Source organism: Callorhinus ursinus, unplaced genomic scaffold, assembly GCF_003265705.2.
Source record: "Callorhinus ursinus isolate GAN/ISIS: 27379988/994484 unplaced genomic scaffold, GSC_fseal_2.0 scaffold6, whole genome shotgun sequence".
NCBI classification, from domain to species: Eukaryota; Metazoa; Chordata; class Mammalia; order Carnivora; family Otariidae; genus Callorhinus; species Callorhinus ursinus.
Window position 1 is genome coordinate 59,220,016 of NW_027397068.1, and position 19,675 is coordinate 59,239,690.

Consider the following 19,675-nt stretch of genomic DNA (forward strand, 5'->3'; position numbering starts at 1 on the left):
ATAAAAAAAAAACACATTTCCCTGAGCATATGCGGAATCCTAAGGAGAGTATACAACTGTGAAAAGAAGTACCCTGATTGCCTTTAACGACCTGAGAGTTTAATAGGGCTATAATCAATTTCTGATGTTTCTTCGAAACCTAGTTCACATCCCTCTAATTTTTATTTTTTTTAGTATGATAGCAAGAAACGTCTCTGGTCATCTGGAACATGACAGTGGACATGTTTAGAGGTTGCATTTTTGTCTGCCCAGTGTTCTTTATTTTGGCTATCTGAACGACAGACTTATGATACACTTGAAACCGTCTAACTCCATTTCAAAACTGGCTCTTCAAGTTCTCAGAACCTCTTATCAGACTGAAACCCAACCAAGGTTAAAAGTGCTGTGTCTTTGTGCTGTCCTACCCCCACCGCTCAAGCACTCTTACTTAGCACGCTGCATTACTAAACAGTTTCTGGTCTTTCTTGTGGATGTTGCTTGTGTGTGAGATAATCTTTTTTTAGCATCGTTTTTTTTTTCTCTCTCTTTACTATGATTATGACCACAATCTTCAAAAGGAAAGGAAGGCTGTCCTCAGACATGTTAAGAAACACATACTCCTTTTTTGTGTATTATTAATGTTTGCATACAATATGAACAGAATATTGTAAATGCACACTGCATTAAAATCCAAGTATGCAAGTGAACCATGATCAAGTAGGTGACATATAGCATCATGACAGTCATTTGTTACATGCTGCTTATGTTTGTGTTTTTATTTTTTTACTTCCCTCCCAAAATCAGTTTTATTACTTTATTTTTTTTAAATTTAAATTCAATTAATTAACATATAATGTATTATTTGTTTCAGGGGTACAGGTCTGTGATTCATCAGTCTTGTATAACACCCAGTGCTCATTACATCATGTGCCCTCCTTAATGCCCATCGCCCAGTTACCCCATCCCCCCACCCCCCACCCCCTCCAGCAACCCTCAGTTTGTTTCCTAGATTAAGAGTCTCTTATAGTTTGTCTCCCTCTCTGGTTTCATCTTGTTTCATTTTTTCCTTTTTTCTGCCTTGTTTCTTAAATTCCACATATCAGTGAGATCATGTGATAATTGTCTTTCTCTGATTGACTTATTTTGCTTGGCATAATACCCACTAGTTCCATCCACATTGTTGCAAATGGCAAGATTTCATTTTTTTGATGGCTGCGTAATATTCCTGTGTGTGTGTGTGTGTGTGTGTGTGTGTGTGTGTGTGTGTACCACATCTTCTTCATCCATTCATTTGTTGAAGGACATCTGGGCTCTTTCCATAGTTTGGCTATTGTGGACATTGCTGTTATAAACATTGGGGTGCCAGTGTCCCTTTGGATCACTACATTTATATCTTTGGGGTAAATACCCAGTTGTGCAATTGCTGGGTCGTAGGGTGGCTTTATTTGCAACTTCTTTGGGAACCTCCATACTGTTTTCCAGAGTGGCTGCACCAGCTTGCATTCCCACCAACAGTGTAGGAGGGTTCCCCTTTCTCCACATCCTTGCCAACATCTGTTGTTTCCTGACTTGTTAATTTTAGCCATTCTGGCTGGTGTGAGATGGTATCTCATTGTGGTTTTGATTTGTATTTCCCTGATGCCGAGTGTGATGTTGAGTACTTTCTCATGTGTCAGTTGTCTTTTGGTTTTGTTGACATGCAAAAGCTTTTTATCTTGATGAAGTCCCAATACTTCATTTTTGCCCTTGCATACCTCGCCTTTGGAGACATGTCTAGCAAGAAGTTGCTTCGGTCAAAGTCGAAGAGGTTACTGCCTGTGTTCTCCTCAAGGATTCTGATGGATTCCTGTCTCACATTTAGGTCTTTCATCCATTTTGAGTTTATCTTTGTGTGTGATGTAAGGAAATGGTTCAGTTTCATTCTTCTGCATGTAGCTGTCCAATTTTCTCAACACCATTTGTTGAAGAGACTGTCTTTTTTCCATTGGATATTCTTTCCTGCTTTGTGGAAGATTAGTTGACCATAGAGTTGAGGGTCCATTTCTGGGCTCTCCATTCTGTTCCATTGATCTGTGTGTCTGTTTTTGTGCCAGTACCATACTGTCTTGATGATTACAGCTTTGTAATAGAGCTTGAGGTCTGGAATTATGATGCCACCAGCTTTGGTTTTCTTTTTCAACATTCCCCTGGCTAATGGGGTCTTATCATTTGTTCCAGTTCTGTGAAAAACGTTGATGGTATTTTGATAGGGATTTCTATGTTTGTGTTTTTAAATCACAAATGAAAAACTTACATTCTAAATGCCTGAGCATTTACTTTAAAAATTATGATTTGTCCATGATTCATGTCATTTTCTTAGTTCCTCTTTAAAGAAGGATACTTACCATGGGGTATAGAGAAACCTAAAGAGGGAAATGTCAATCAGCTTTGTCAGGATAACAAACTACTCCCCAAATCATACTGTTATTCCTCACAGTTATGAGGATTAAATGAGGTAATTCATATAAATCTTCTACAACAGTCTGTGGTGGAGAGTAAGTACTGGGTGTTTCTTGTCCTTGGCTCAGCTGAACTCGGTCATCCAGCTGCAGTGGTGGGTGACCGGGGCTGCCGCTGTCTCCATGTGGTCCTCATCCTCCAGGAGGCTAGCCTGAGCCTCTACGTAGTGGTTTCAGTGTTCCCAGCAATAAGAGAGGGTAAGCCCCAGTGTGCTGTGCTCTTCCAGGCATCCACTTGCATCATGATTTCTATTGTCTTCTTGGTCAAAGCAAGTCTCCTGGCCAAGCCCAGATTCAGAGGGGGGAGAAATTGACACAACTTCTTGCTCATAGGTACAGCTGAGAATTTGTGGCCCTTTTTGTGCAATTAAATATAGTCTGCCTCCGGCAAAGTGTATTCACATTTCTCTCATGCTCCCCCTCATCTTGGGATTCTCGGGAGTCTCATTATGGCATCAGCTTCTAAGTCCAGAGGCTCATCCATGACCTGCATCACTTCTGGATACTTCTGGGACTTCTCAGACCCAGCTCTTTGCATGTGGATCCTCTTGATCTTGAGACTATGAAAAACAACAACAAAAAAACCCAGTTATCTCCCCATACACACCCAACATAAAATGATGAAACAGGGAAAGAATAACCAAAAGACATAATCCATTAAAGTAAAAACACATTCACAGGATACAAATAACCATCACAGTTCCATGGCAATTGTATCCAGGTCCATGTTGCTGGTACCCCTGCTCCTGGGCCAGGGGTGATTGATTAGGACCCAGTTCTGTGTCTCAGGACTGGTTCACGGGTACCTATTTCTCCACTGCTCCTGGCTCCACCTTCTGAAACATTCCTCTTTTCCTGTAAGAAATGGCTTATTTCTGCTTCTAAATAGCTTTGTTAGCCTACTTCCTGCTCATAGGAAAGCAGGCATCCTGAGGCCTCTTTTCCTCTGAATTTTGTCTTGCCTTTGTGCTTATCAGGAAAACTCTCCGTAAAACCTTGTGGATTTCCTAAGAATCCCAGAGAGTCCCCGCCCCTAAAACTCAAGTCCACACTTTTTTTCAAGACGAATCTCTCTCTACTTTGGGCCGAGTGTCACGCTGCCGTGAAATCACACGTTTAGGCGTCTCAGAGTCCCTTTTGCCCTGCTGAGAAGGTCTACGAGGCATCCCATTAAATTTTACCAAGGTCTTTATTCTGAGGCCATTTTTTCCTACACAAATCTTTTCTTCCAATTGAAGAGACTGAAGGTAAACGGTTTTATTTTCCAATCTCGTGAATTCTGGCTCTTCTCTCTTTTCTCTACATAATGCTTATTAAGTAAATCATTCAGGTTTTAGCACCCCTCTCTCTTGCAGAACCTTATATGCAGCTAGAAGCACTCAATGAACACTCTCAGCCTTCAGCCTGGAGACCTCTGCAGCTGGATCCAGCCTTCACTGTGTGTGTTTTCAGTCTTCTGTGCTGCCAAAGACACTGTCTGGCTGCTACTTAATATGGGTTGCCTTTCCCCCTACGGCTGCATAGTTTCCTCATCCCTCTTTCCATCAACACTCACATTTTGCATGCCATTTTCCCAGTTTTTGCTATAAATGGAAATATCTATTCCATAAGAGTTTTCCCCCTTACTAATAGCCATCTCTTTACCATTATTTGTAGGGTACTTAAACATAATGAGCTTCTCTTTCCTCATCTTTAGAATTAAGGCATGGGTGCAAGATAATCACTAGTCTTCCTGCTTCTCTGAATTTACTTGACATAGTTATTGGGTTGATTGAAAAGGGAATGCAATAAATAACTTCCCCTTACCCATCTGATTTCCATACCCATTGAAATAGAAGGATAAAACAGTCAGAGGCCGAAGTGTTACCTTTGTTACCAATAAAGACAAGGTTGGAGGAAGTGGCTTCATTGATGGGGAACTGTGCTTTATGTCACTAAACCTAAAGTTAGATGGACGTGCCCACCCCATCAGCTGACCTCTCCACTCCCACCCATGAGCACAGCGGGGGAAAACACGGGTTCTCGGTGGTAAGCCATCTTTCAAAAGGAAGAGGGAAGAAGAGGCTGGGCTATCCTGGGCAATTTCTCCTTCCAGATTCACCAGTCAGATAAGCAACTCTGTGCCCTTTGGCAGGAGGAAGTGGCGAGAGATGTCTACAGGGAGGGAAATGTCAGAGTGGTGACAAATGTTTCTTCTTAGCAATACTTATACCACATACCCTCAACTCTTCACACAGCTTCCACGCAAGATTGAGTGGACAGAACATGAACGTAGGATCTGGAGAGATGTGGGCTTAAATCCCAGCCTACTCACTTCCTCAGAGACTGGCTCATATTGGACACTCAGTTTGTCACTGACATTAGCTTTTCCTTCCTTGCTTTACTTAGTACATTTGATTCCAGAGGGTTGTTGACCCACAGGTAGTTTACCATGATTCAATGCTTGGCTTTTATCTAATTTCCTACTAACTTCTGCTACAACCTGTAAAAGGGAATGAGAAGAATATCCGTAGGTGGGAATAACTGAGGTAAGGTTTGACATTTTAACCCCGAGGCAAGAGAAACGTTTGAAAACAAAGTGTATCCCCATACTGTTCAGAGATGTTAATAATGAAAATCTGAGTCACCAATAAATTGTATCCAAAGTCTTCTCTTTAAGGAAGGAAATACATCAGTGCATTTTAGAAGAAAATTTTCAACAAAAATGAGTGAACCCCTTTCCTATTTGAAGGGAGAAAATTCAGTTAGGTAAAGGTCACTTACATGGAAAAACCCGCAGTGATGATGTTGGATAACTAAGATTTTTCTGCACTCATGTAAAAATTGTCAGCTAGAAATAATAATTTGTTTCCTTGAAGAATTGAAGAGAAGTAAGCAGCCAACAGGATCAGAATCAGTGGCTCACAGGACTTTGTCTCAGAGAAAAAGGAACAGGAAAGAAATATCTACAGATTCTGTGGGATGGTCCTTAACTGGTATTATGAGTTGGGAAAGAAATGGTCATTTATGATTCTTGAAAACTCTACTGATTTCCCCTTTTTAAGAAACTACCCTGTGGAGGGCGCCAGGGTGGCTCAGTTGGTTAAGCGACTGCCTTCGGCTCAGGTCATGATCCCGGAGTCCTGGGATCGAGTCCCACATCGGGCTCCCCCTTCTCTGTGGGGAGCCTGCTTCTCCCTCTGCCTCTGCCTGCCACTCCCCCTGCTTGTGCTCACTCTGTCTCTCTCTCTCTATGTCAAATAAATAAATAAAATCTTAAAAAAAAAGAAAGTACCCTGTGGAATACTTATAAAATATGAAAGTTTAATCAAAGACATACTGGACTGAACATTTTTATTCCCCACGATGTTTTTTTCCTCCAAAGATTTCTTCTATATTTCCCAGTCACAGGTTTGTTTCACATTCCAGGGCCAAAGCCAAATCAGATGTAGAATACAGCAACTGGTTTTTTTTGTAAATCCTCATACAGATAAGAGTGGAAAAACTTGTACAGATGATTCGAACCTTGACCCTGGAAGTCTATTGTCTTTACTCTCTCCCTTACCAAGTTCATTCATTAGCCTTTCCTCTGTTATCACTTCCACACTCCTGACTGTAAAATTTCTATTCCCAAGTATCAGTGCTTGGTTATTTCAATAGTTGAGTCAATCCTAAATACAGTGAATCTTTGTTATAAGAGAATTATCTATGAACATTATTTCTGTGGACTTTTGGCAAGTTGTGCTGAGTTATTCCTGTCTGATAGAGTAACAGAGGCTCTAATAATGAAAGCAGTGCAGTGTTGGGGAAACTCTGATGTGAGGAAATTATTTGAGAAAGAAGGTAATTGCTCTAATGGTGCCATGGTTTTCATGTGTTCTTTCATATCTGGGTTATTAGATGCTAATAATTGTTGCAGATATAAAACCTCGATTGGGGAAGGGTATGGTCTGAATGCTTGGGTCCTTCAAAATTCACATGTTGAAATCCTAACCCCCAACAGGTCTTTGGAAGGCAATTAAGTCATGAGGTGGGGGCCTCATGAATGGGAGTAGTGCCTTACAAAAGAGGCCCCAGAAAGCTTGCTTGTTCCTACTGCATTGTGAGGACAGAGGGAGAAGACAGCCATTTATGAACCAGGAAGCAGGCCACCACCAGACGCAGAACCCAACCATGCTGGCATCCTGATCTCAGACTTCTGGCCTCCGGAGCTATGAGAAATAAATTTGTTGTTTATTTATTTATTTTTAATTTTTTAAAAGATTTTATTTACTTATTTGTGAGAGAGAATGAGAGACAGAGAGCATGAGAGGGAGGAGGGTCAGAAGGAGAAGCAGACTCCCTGCTGAGCAGGGGGCCCGATGCGGGACTCGACCCCGGGACTCCAGGATCATGACCTGAGCCGAAGGCAGTCGCTTAACCAACTGAGCCACCCAGGCGCCCAAATTTCTGTTGTTTATAAGCCACCCAGCTTGTGGTATGTTATAGCAACTCAAATGCACTCAGACAGGGAATAGTTCCCTAGAAGATTAAAGAATTCTTCCTTTTTTTTCCTTTTTTCTTTTCAAATTTTGACTTAAATTCTAGTTAGTTAGTATACAGTGCAATATTGGTTTCAGGAGTAGAACTCAGCAATTCATTGCTTACATACAACACCCAGGGCTCATCGTAACATGTGCCCTCCTTAACACCTCCCTCCATCAGCCCTCAGTTTGTTCTCTATCTTTAAGAGTCTCTTATGGTTTGTTTCCCTCTCTCTTTTTCCTTCTTCTCCCCTCTCATATGTTCATCTGTTTTGTTTCTTAAATTCCACATGAGTGAAATCATATGGTATTTGTCTTTCTCTGACTGACTGACTTATTTTGCTTGGCACATAATATACTATCGTTGCAAATGGCAAGATTTTATTCTTTTTGATGTCTGAGTAATATTCCATTATATATACATATGACACATATACCTGTGTATGGAATATATATATTATATATATGGAATATAATGGAATATTATATGTATTAATATATGTTTAATATATAAAAATATATCAAGGAAGATTAAAGATTTCAAAGCCTTTATCAAGGAGTCTCTGGAAAAAGAAGCTAATGTAGCTTTGTGGTTTATAGATGGGCTCTCAAGTCAGTTTTTCTGGATTCAGGCCTCAGCTCCACATTTATTTAGAGTGTGACTTTAGGCAAGTTACTTAACTCATTAGGCCTCAAGTTTCCTCTCCTGTAAAACAGGGATGACAGTAGGGCCTCACAGAGACCACACAGTCCTTAGCACTGTGTTGGACACTCTACAAATACTGATATAGTTGATAAATGTCAGCTATAGAGCAGAATGTATGGACTTTGATTTACAGTGCGTATCTGTAGAATGCATCTGAAAGCATATTGCTGTAAGTAAAATCCCTCCTGCCCACTGGTGATCTACTGGCCATGCATACTGGACTGCCTTCTCTTCAAACGTTGGCTGATTGAGGGAACTGAAAAGTGAAAGTTTCAGGAAGCAGCAAATGAATAGAGTGACTAAAAAGTGGAGACTACCTGCTTTTTTAGATTAGATTCCCCAGAAATGCTTTGGAAAAACTCCTGGCTTTGCTTTAATGAAGAGGGGAAGTAAGAAACATGTATTATTATTTCTTCTAGCCTCAGATTTTATAATTAGAATCCATTTCGGATAATACTCCTCAGACTCTCAAGTTATGCTTTGAGTGAACCACAAAAAATTAAACAATTAAATGTGTTCTTGCCAGTGCACTTTGGATCCAACACAACTTCTGTTTTGTTTTTTTTTTAATTAACCTTTAGAGCAGTAAGAAGATAAGTCTTTTTAGAGACTCTTTCTATTTTAGCCTATAATTTTCAGAAGTTCAGAGAAGGATTTTTACCTCTTAGATGTGTCATTTTTTTAAATCAAGAAATAGAGCAGAATGCCAGGTTTTACTCATTTGAGTAAAATTATTATTTGTGGACCTGAATCATCCTGTTTGGGAAAGTACATGTGTTGCCCCCTAAGCGTTGTGTTCCTGTGTTCTGTCCTGGAGGGTAACTGCTAACTTACCATGACATAGGATCCATGGGACTTCCTGGCCCCACCCATTGGGCAGGAAGGTCAAGAAGGGAGCACACAGGGCAACCACACGGGGCTGTGCAGACTGCCCAGTACAAGGGTGACTTGCCACAAAGATGAGAGAGACTGGAAATCCATCCTGTGCCGTTTGCCAGATGCTTTGCTCTGGTTCAGGGCTGTATCACTCAGAGAAAGGGGCACCCTTCTAGCATTCATGAGGATGTCATAGGGTCCTACACAAGGGCTCATTAAAATGCCATATGGACCAGTGGTGGACTTAGACATAAAGACACATTCTGATTTGTAATCGTCATTTTTTGTTTGCAAGACTTAAAATATTGCTATAAAATCAGGACCTAGGAGATATAGATTATACGACCTGAAAATCAGAACATGGACCCTTCATAATTGAAGTAAGGGAATCATTACTCAAAAGTCCTTATTTGGAACTATCTATCATGGGGCAGGATCTTTTTAGTTTCATTAATAGCTGATAACTTTATACAAAGCCTATGCACACGTGTGTGTGTGTCTCTCTCTCTCTAAATGTGTTTTCTGAGTTCCCATTGAAACAAGAATCTGGAACTTCCTGAACTCAAGAAGAATAAAGTCTCTAAAAACATTTCTTTGTCATAAATACAGAAAGGAAAGTCCTTCCGTGTTTTTGGATTTGTTCCCCTTCTGTAATCTACAAGTTGATTTTTGTAATAAACCTCACATGATTGGCACATTGCCTTGCATTGAACTGTGTATCCCCAAGTCTGAAGTTTCTCACTACTTGTAAAAATACTTTAACATATTGCTGTGAAACAAGGAAAGGTTTTGTTTTCTGGGAATAGGCAAAATTTGCTTAATGATGCATTGCTTAATGTATAATAATATAGAGATTATATAAATAACTCCTTTTAAGTTAATTCCCTCTTTAAAGACCTTATCTCCAATTGCATTCTGAGGTGCTGGGGTTAGGGCTTCAATATATGAATTTGGCTGGGTGATATAATTTAGCCCGTAACAACGTATGAACAGTTTTGTTCTTGTTCTCCTTAGAGTAAGTAGGCAAAACATTTCTGTTGTATGATCAGAGATGTGACCTTGTGTTCTGTTTACAACTGGTTCCCTTAGAAGCAAGTAGGAACTTTCATAGTTGTTCTTTGTAGCATCCAGTATATGGGTTATTTGTGTATTATAACCCCCACTCATTGACCTTCTGAGGTATGTCCAAACCTGCCTTCTGAATCTTTCTTTTCCTGTCTTTCTGAATCTTTCCCTATCAAGTTTGTTTATCACCCAACCATGAAGACTATTATAAGTGGTCCAGAACTGCATTATGCTTATGAATCAGAAGCTGTCATGATCATTATCTATGGAATGGGTCACAAAGTTTAAGTGTGCCCTGGAATCACCTGAAGGTCATCTTAGAAGTACTGAGTCAGAAACTCTAGGGGCCCAAGCATCTGTAGTGTTTGCAGCTCTCCAGAAGATTCTGTTGCCTCCTAAAGTATGAGAACCTCTGAGCTACCATCACTTCTCTGTTCCTATATGTTTTTTGTACATAAAATGTAATTGCCCAATGAAAGAAGGATTACACAATTTCCCCTTTCTTCCCTGTGGGACCTTGTTTTCAGGACACATGATATGCATGCCTGAAAAGGAAATTAAAAGACAGAAGCAGATTTCTGGTAGTTGGTCATGAAATTTTGGTTGAATTCTTCATCTCCACATGACTCAAAGCAGGATTTATTTTAGCAACTTTATAAATACAATTTACCAAAATGTATTACATTATTCTTTATCATAGTGAGACAGGCTGGTCAATAGAATTGTTTAATTTTTGGGGGCACCTGGGTGGCTCAGTTGTTAAGCATCTGCCTTCGGCTCAGGTCATGATCCCAGGGTCCTGGGATCGAGCCCCACATCAGGCTCCCTGCTCTGCAGGCAGCCTGCTTCTCCCTTTCCCACTCCCCCTGCTTGTGTTCCCTCTCTCGCTGTGTCTCTCTCTGTCAAATAAATAAGATCTTTAAAAAAAAAAGAATTGTTTAATTTTTCTTTCTCATTTATCATAGTTTCCTTTTTAAGATCTCACAGTACAGAATCAAGCTACTGGATGTGTAGGTTAATTTGATGTTCTTTCAGTGCCTGCATCTATATTTTGGTATAACTACAGCAAGGAATACAACCTTTTGGGCCACATTCTTAGAAATAGCAGCTTCATGATTGACTTTTTTTTCCTCTTTTTTTTAATTTATATTTTATTTTTAAATTTCCCCCCCAACTTTTTATTCAAATTCCAGTCAGTTAACATACAGTGTAATGTGAGTTTCAGATGTAGAATTTATTGATTCATCACTTACATACAACACCCACTGCTCATCACAAGTGTCCTCCTTAATATCCATCACCAATTTAACCCACCCCACTGCCCACCTCCCCTCCAGCAACTCTCACTTTGTTCTCTATAGTTAAGAGTCTATTTCCTGGGAGCACCTGGGTGGCTCAGTTGGTTGAGTGTCTGACTCTTGATTCTGGCTCAGGTCATGATCTCCGGGTCCTGGGATTGAGCCCTGCATGGAGTCCTGCATTGGGCTTCCTGCTCAGTGGGGAGTCTGCTTCTCCTTTTCCCTTTCCCTCTGCCCCTCTCCCCTGCCTGCAATGCTCTATCTCTCTCTAAAATAAATAAAATCTTTAAAAATAGTTCTTTATGTATTTTGGATACTAACCCTTTATCAGATATGTCATTTGCAAATATCTTCTCACATTGCATAGGTTGCCTTTTAGTTTTGTTGGTTGTTTCCTTCTCTGTGCAGAAACATTTTTATTTTGATCAAGTCCCAATAGTTCATTTTTGCTTTTGTTTCCCTTGCCTCAGGAGACATATCAAAGTAGAAGTTGCTATGCCTGATGTTAGAGAGAGTTACTGCCTGTGTTCTCCTCCAGGATTTTGATGGTTTCCTCTCTTTGGTTGACTTTCTAAGATTTTTTATTTTTATTTTTATTTATTCATGAGAGACAGAAAGAGAGAGAGGCAGAGGGAGAAGCAGGCTCCCAAGGAGCAGGGAGCCCGATGTGGGGCTCGATCTCAGGACCCTGGGATCATGACCTGAGCTGAAGGCAGATGCTTAACCATCTGAGCCACCCAGGCCCCCTTTGGTTGACTTTCTGTTGTAGTTTTCCTAATGCTTGCTCCCTGGCAACCAGAAGACCTCTGGATCAGTGGGACCGACTCAGTCTGGGGTGGGTTGGGCCAGGCAAGGTAAAGGCCACCATCTCCTCTACACCTCCATAGAGAATCTTTAATTCCCACACTGTTCCTTTCACTCTCCTTACCTGGTTACGGACTTCAGCCTTCAAATGAGCTTAGGCCTTCACTTGATTTAGGGTCCATGCCTTTATGGCTTTTAGGTCTTAAGAAGGAATGATTATCTCTGAACATCTTCTTCCAAGGCCATTATCTGTATGATTGAAGTGTTTTTCTGCTCATAATATGAATGAGATGATTCCCCCAAATAGCTTTTTTGTGGCTTTAGGAGAACAATACAGAGCATGGGACGCGTCTAAGACCAGTGGAAGACCAACAGATTCCTAATATTGTGGTGTGTGGTGTTTTACCTTAACCACCCATTCATTACCTTCCATTGTAGTGCCTCCTAAGTCTTGGCCAAGAAGCAAGGATGGCACCTATTCTTACCTGGTTCATCAAATATAACCATTCTCTCTACCATCTACCTGTTGCATGGTAGAATATATTGGATACTAACTTAGGCAGATAGATACAGCTCAACTCCATACCAGCTAACTGTAATGTACTTTGTCCAGGTCACATAAGGTGTTAACTGATTGCAATGCATATGTCTTAAAGAAGGACCTTAAGAAATTAGTCCTTTAAGCAAATAATTTTTACAGTTTTGTGGGATTTTATTTAATTATAAAATCTACCTGGGCATCATATTCCAAAAAATTTTTGGAAAATACAGAAAAGCACAAGGAAGTAATTAAAATCATTTATAATTCCACAATTCAAAGAAACCAACTATTAACATTTTGATGCATATTGTTCAAGTCCTTGTTGCAGGATGTATGTGTGGTAGCGCTACACATCCTCTTCTCTTTACCTAGTTTTTCTACGTAAGATGGTTTTTTATACTTTACTACCATTAGATAGCCTTCTAAACTGCAATGATTTAGCAGCCAATACCTCATTTTTGCACATTTAAAGTATTTCTGAATTTCTGTAAAAACAGCATGATGATAGAAATATTTACAGCAATGGGCTTCACACACTGTTGCATAAATTTTTAGAATAAATGTACATGGGGCAAAACAAATACACATTTTAAAAGCTTTTGATACATATTGCTAACCTCCCCCCACAAAGATTCTATCAATTTGCTCTCCTACCAGCATTTTTTCAGAGTTCCCAGAATCCTCGCCAATTTTTAAACATTATTATTATTATTATTATTATTATTATTATTATTTTAAATCCTGGCAACTTGGTGGGGGAAGAAAACCGCACTGCTTAAATTTGCACTTCCTTGTTTAGTAGTGAAGTCCTTCATGACTCACTTTTATATATTTACTGAAGAAGTTAATGTAGTGGTTAAGTAGGGCTGCTCTAGGGCCCAAGTGTTCACTTCCTGGCAACCGTGGGTAAGTTCCTTAATCTCCCTATGCTCGGGTACCAGCTCTGATAATGACAATACTTACTTCATGGAATCTGTGTGAAGATTAAAGAGGGTATCACATGACAAGTGCCTAGAAAGCACTTGGTATTACAGTAAGCACCTGATACATATCAGCTACTCCTATGTTCTCTAGCATTTAGATTTCTTCATATATGAGTTGCCTTTTCATTGTCTTTGTTTGGGCAAGTGGTTTTGTTTATTTTGTTTTGGCAGGAGGTTTTAGTATATTAAGTATGTTAACCCATTACATGCATATATTGCAATTTCCCCCAATTTGTGGTTTGCCTTTAAGTTTTGTTCAAAGTGAGGAAATTTGGGGGTATCAGGAGACTCAGGCTAGGGGATGGTGTAGTTTTGGTTCAGCCTGGGTCTTTTTTCTGCCTCTCAGTCCTGCCTCTAGAAGAGTCACTTCCTTATCATTGGGAAGGTCTGGTATTGATTCTTGTCACCAGATAGCAAAAATGGCATTTTAAGCAGGGTATTAAAAATCATCACCTTGGAATAAAACTTCTGCTTAATTTATGTAAATAATGATCATAGCAGATGAGAGGCCATGGTTAATATTTCACCATTTCCCATTTATCACTAAATCCAACTTGTCAGCATTCTTTGGTGAAATAAAATTAATTACTTCAACTTGAGAGAAGCTTTTAATTTGAGATCAAGATCCCTCATAGATTGAGTGTCCATTAAGTGCTACTACATTTTCCTTCTTTGCTGCAAATTATACAGTAGGAAGAGAATCTTTGTAGCCACAAAATCTTGTGCACAAGGGAACATGTTCATTATTTTGACATTTATACATGCTACTAAAAATGAACGTTTTTCACTTCCCTGGAAAAAATGTGGACACAGAGAACATTATTTTACCTTGCTATGTAGCAACGAATTAGAACCACCCTTATGAAAACATGGAAATTCTGCTTGAGCTGCCAACTTGTTTCAAAAAGTCATGAGATTGCAGATCTCATGCAGATATTGCATATATTGCAGGTAACACTTGGAGGTGTACACAGATGCACAATTCCCATATAAAAGTAGCATCCATGTTCATCTGTATGTATGTCTGTTCCAGATCCAGTTTATACTCCTCCCTGATTTGCTCAGTCTCAACTACCCTCTAGTTCTTTGCTGTCCGATCAGTGAAGAACCAAGAACCCAGCTGTTTGCTCTGTCACCTCATCCCCTAACACTGCCATCTGTCTCACCCTCCCCCAAGGACCAGACCTTGGCAAGGCCTCTGTAATGTGTGCTGTGATGGTAGCCACATCAGCTCCACTGTGTGGGGGTGACCCGATGCATCCACAGAGGCTTAGGTGCTGTCATGCCTGGTTTCACAGCAGCACCCAGTCATGGGCATAGGACTTGGTTTCCCCAGTGGCTGCCCTGAGGATGTGGATAACACAACCTGGAAGAGTAGAGGAATTTTAATGTCCACTGGCTGAATATTGACCAAGAAGAGACAGGAGACAGGAAGGAACCAATAAATAAATGACTCCCTCTTTCTCCTTTTCATGGACTGTTCCAAGTGCCACGACTCCATGTAGTGTTTCTGGAGACTTCTAGTTGACTAAGCAACTGGCTGTGTTGTTTTGTGAAGCTGTAGCCAGCTTGGTATTCGTCTCTGTTCTTTCCCACCTCACTTCCCTTCTCCCCCTCACCCTGGGGGCCCTGGGATTGTATCACGAGCAATATGTTGGCACATAAAATTTGCTTCAGACTGCTTTCTTGGGAACCTGGGGTAAGGCAGCATCTGAGAGCTTTCATATACATTTAAATGAATATTTTATATTTAGGTACTGTGTTTAGCATTCAGATGTGAATAAAATACCAGCATGTGCATAACAACAATAACAACAACAACAAAAGTACAAATATTGCTAATATGTGATGGTTAAATGGGGTAAATGAGAGTGTGCTTTATTACTGCTACTAGGGCTATGTATGGTTGAAATTTTCCACATAAAAAATTTTTCAAATAGTTTTGTTAAAGATGCTTACCACTAGGGACCTTGGGAAAAACTGAACATCTTTTGTTTCTGACATTTCATCTGGTTATGCTATGTGATTGCCGCCTAGAAGGGTGTCTTCTTTCTGCCCACCTCTCCTACTTATTTTAAAATCACATTAAACACTTTCTTATCCCTTTCACTTTTAATATCTTCCAACAAAATATATTTTCAGATGTCACTCCCCCCAAACAGGCACTCAAACTGAAGTCTGTATCAGTGATAATGAACAGAAGAGCAAGGAAATTTCAATGTCCAAATTATATACTTCCTCATTAGATTTTTGTCTTTATTTTGTTGTTTTACTTCAAGCATGTTTTACTTTTAAAACATTTTTAAGAGAACACGTTTTAAACCATGATTTATATGGTAACTGTTTTGAGAACTGATAGGTTGCTTAGGACCAGGCATGCTCAGCAGTTGCTGAAATAGACAAAAAACAGCACTTAGAGCTGGCCCTACAGCCCTGGAAGTACATTGATTGTCCTTATTTAAAAATCTCTATCCTTCCAAATATTTTTTTCTTTTTCCTTTTTCTGTGCCTGTTTTGATTTGCAACTATTGGAAAACATAAAGCAAGAAAAAGTGATTGGTTCCTAATGCAATATGAAATTTTATTTTATTTTTTTAAATTTTATTTTATTATGTTACGTTAATCACCATACATTACATCTTTAGTTTTTGATGTAGTGATCCACGATTCATTGTCTTCGTATAACACCCAGTGCTCTATGTAGTGCGTGCCCTCCTTAGTACCCATCACCGGGCTAACCCATCCCCCCCAACCCCCTTCCCTCTAAAACCCTCAGTTTGTCTCTCAGAGTCCACAGTCTCTCAGGGTTCATCTCTCCCTCTGATTCCCCCCCCTCATTTTTCCCTTCCTTCTCCTAATGTCCTCCATACTATTCCTTATGTTCCAATAAGTGAAACCATATGATAATTGACTTTCTCTGCTTGACTTACTTCACTTAGCATAATCTCCTCCAGTCCCATCCATGTTGATGTAAAAGTTGGGTATTCATCCTTTCTGATGGCTGAGTAATATATTCCATTGTATATAAGGACCCCATCTTCTTTATCCATTCATCTGTTGAAGGGCATCTCGGCTCTTTCCACAGTTTGGCTGTTGCGGACATTGCTGCTATGAACACTGGGGCGCATATGGCCCTTCTTTTCACTACATTTGTGTCTTTGGGGTAAATACCCAGGAGTGCAATTGCTGGGACATAGGGTAGTTCTATTTTTAACTTTTTGAGGCAAACTGAAATTTTAAATTGCTGATTGAGTTCCGAGCTGCAGAGGCCTTATGGGCTATGAAGTAGGGCTGTGTTCACGGCTCTCGGTCACGTTAGTCCTTTCCTTGTGAGCCAAATGTCCTAGAATATTTGGCTCCTTTAGTGTATTTGTTGCCTACACCCGGGAATAAAGAATTGGGAGCGCTGTGCAGAAGTTTCTTGATTTTGGGCGTCAGTGTTCTCAATGCAAGTATTTGACTCGCTGCAGGAGTTTAACCCCAGTCTGTACTTGCAGGCAAGATGAAGGACCGGCTAGCCGAACTTGTGGAGTTAACCAAGAACTATGACCAGCAGTTCCCAGACGGGGCCGATGACTTGGACTCGCCCCACGAGGACATAGTGTTCGAGACGGACCACATCCTGGAGTCCTTGTACCGAGACATCCAGGACCTTCAGAATGAAAACCAGCAGCTGATGACCGACGTGAAGCGGCTGGGAAAGCAGAACGCCCGCTTCCTCACGTCCATGCGGCGCCTCAGCAGCATCAAGCGCGACACCAACTCGATTGCCAAGGACATCAAGGCCCGGGGAGAGAACATCCACCGCAAGCTGCGCGCCATGAAGGCGCTGAGCGAGGAGGCGGAGGCCCGGCACGGCCCCAACTCGGCGGTGGCGCGCATCTGGCAGGCGCAGTACAGCGCGCTGACCCGCACCTTCCAGAGCGCCATGCACCAGTACAACCAGGCCGAGATGAAGCAGCGCCACAACTGCAAGATCCGCATCCAGCGCCAGCTGGAGATCATGGGCAAGGACGTGTCGGGCGAGCAGATCGAGGACATGTTCGAGCAGGGCAAGTGGGACGTGTTCTCTGAGAACTTGCTAGCCGACGTGAAGGGCGCGCGGGCGGCCCTCAACGAGATCGAGAGCCGCCACCGCGAGCTGCTGCGGCTGGAGAGCCGCATCCGCGACGTGCACGAGCTCTTCCTGCAGATGGCGGTGCTGCTGGAGGAGCAGGCCGACCCGCTGAACGTCATCGAGCTCAATGTGAAGAGGACCCTCGACTACACCGGCCAGGCCAAGGCGCAGGTGCGCAAGGCGGTGCAGTACAAGAAGAAACCCTGCCGGACCCTCTGCGGCTGCTGCTGCCCCTGCCTCAACTAGCAGGTCGTCCCCGGCCGCGAAACACCCCGGGGAAGATCTGGGGGGCCGCGGCACAGGGGTGAGTTTCCCCAAGTCCTAGGGGCTTCTTAGAGAAAGAAGAATTTTCAGGTGCGAGAATTCCCACCCCGCTTGTGTTTGGGAAGGGGGTCTCATGCCAACCCGTGCTTCTCCGGTAAGGACAGATAGCCAGGGCGGTTGTGGGAGGGCATTATATGGCACGTGGCACCCTTTCCCTCTTAACCGAAGCCCAACAAAGAACTGACGTTGTAGCTGACTGTGCGGTAAATGTCCAGGGCATGCTTCCTAACGAATCTTTAGGCGGAAGTCGGTTCTGCACTGGCTGATAGTATGAACTCATTATCAAAACTTAAATTCCTTTACCTTATCCTGAAAGCCCCTTGGTTCTGCTCAATTTCACATGACATGGATCTTGAGAAAAACTGTACATCTTTCATCTCTGAGTCTTATCTGCCTTATCCGGTGTGATCCCTGCCTAGAAGTACACCTTCTTTCTGCCCACTTCCCCTACTTATTAAAATCACGCTTAACACTCATTATTTCCTCATCTCTTTCGCTTTTAGTACCTGCCATCAGAATATCTGTTGGATTTTTTCCAAATATTTTTAAGCACTGAGTTTTGAACACGTACTCAAATTGAAGTATGTTATCAGTCATATTTTATATATTTTTCATAAATAATTTAAAATTTATCTTTTTACTTGGTAATATAAATGCACATAAATACGTAAATATAAATACTAATATTAAGACATGTACATGATGACCAATTGGTTTAACTTGACTTTTGTAAATATGGTCTATAAATATCAAGAGCAACACTCTTACTGGTCACTGGTGTTGGTTTGCTTGTTTTGAGTTTATCTCACTCCCATGTCCATAGTCACAATTCTGTTTTGAACCACTCTGTGTCGGTTGTGGTGGTAGAGACAGATGTCAAAGGCGAAAATCCATACAGAACTGGAGATAATAAAATAACATTCTTGGAAATACTACTTTTGTTTTACTGTGGACCATTCTTTTCATGTACTGAAATGGAGTAATTTAAAATAAAATTTAGCTTAATAAACATTACACTATAACATCCCCTTTGTGTATTTTTATCTTGGCCATTTAAATCTTAGTTTGCTTTTTCAATTATTATTCTTAAAAATTCTTCTACTAGCTGCATGAGGCTGCAACATCGGGATGGAACTCTTGACTAGAAGGAGAAAGGATGAAAAAGAATTCCCTTGTGGGTGTCCTGCTTTCTCTCCTGAGTTACTTATAATAGTTTAGCAAATCATGTTTTAGAGATTTGGTTTTGTTTGCAAACTTTGTAATGCCCTCATCCACGTTTACCATACTTCCTGTCTTTCTTCTGAGTCAACTCTTTTTTTACTCGTTATTACTAAATGAACACGTTTACTCAGCAGTCAAAATTCTCAGGTCTTTCAGACAGATTTTAAAAAGGAGTAGAATGAAGAGCATGTGAACTCTTTGGAATTCACCAACGAACCTCCTTATGCCCATGAAAAAATCCAGCCCTGTACCTAATTTTAATTTCATGGTTAAATATGAGAATTCTGGAAACCAAGTTCCACTGGGCTCCTCTCAGATTTCTCCCGATTTCTTTCTCAGTTAACCCCACCGATAATGTTTCACTTTTAACCGAATTACCTTTCCCTAAAAACAAAACAAAACAAAAACAAACAAAAAATGTCTTCACATAGCTCCATTGCTATGTCTTCCATTGTAGAGAAGTGAAACTGTGAATATAGACCACCAGCTAGTTTCCCTGAGAGAGAATGGTTCATGAATTCGACTTCTTTTAAACCCATAAATCATTTTCTTTGCCTAGAACCAGCCATAAAAGTAAATGAGTTTGCAGGCTCTGTGTATTTCTTTAATTCCCCACATTTCACATTAGAGAATTAAGTAAAAACTGCACTTTCATTTACTAAGTGATTAGTGAACTGTTGCCTATGACAAGGTAAGAATTTTTCTTCCTGCTTTTTAGTAACTTTCTGAGTGTTCACATAGTAGTTAAGAGCACTGATTCA

General features: G+C 40.8%; 1 protein-coding gene across 4 annotated transcripts in view; it reads left to right on the plus strand.

The window, feature by feature from the left end:
- Nucleotides 1-18,717, plus strand: part of STX11 (syntaxin 11) — a 48,844-nt gene extending 30,127 nt beyond the window's left edge. For all 4 annotated transcript variants that reach the window (XM_025866270.2, XM_025866269.2, XM_025866271.2 and 1 more), the window contains one exon: nt 16,750-18,717. In XM_025866270.2, the coding sequence (XP_025722055.1) occupies nt 16,750-17,615 (866 nt within the window). In that variant the 3' untranslated portion in view covers nt 17,616-18,717. The remainder of the gene's footprint in view (nt 1-16,749) is intronic.
- Nucleotides 18,718-19,675: the final 958 nt, after the last annotated feature.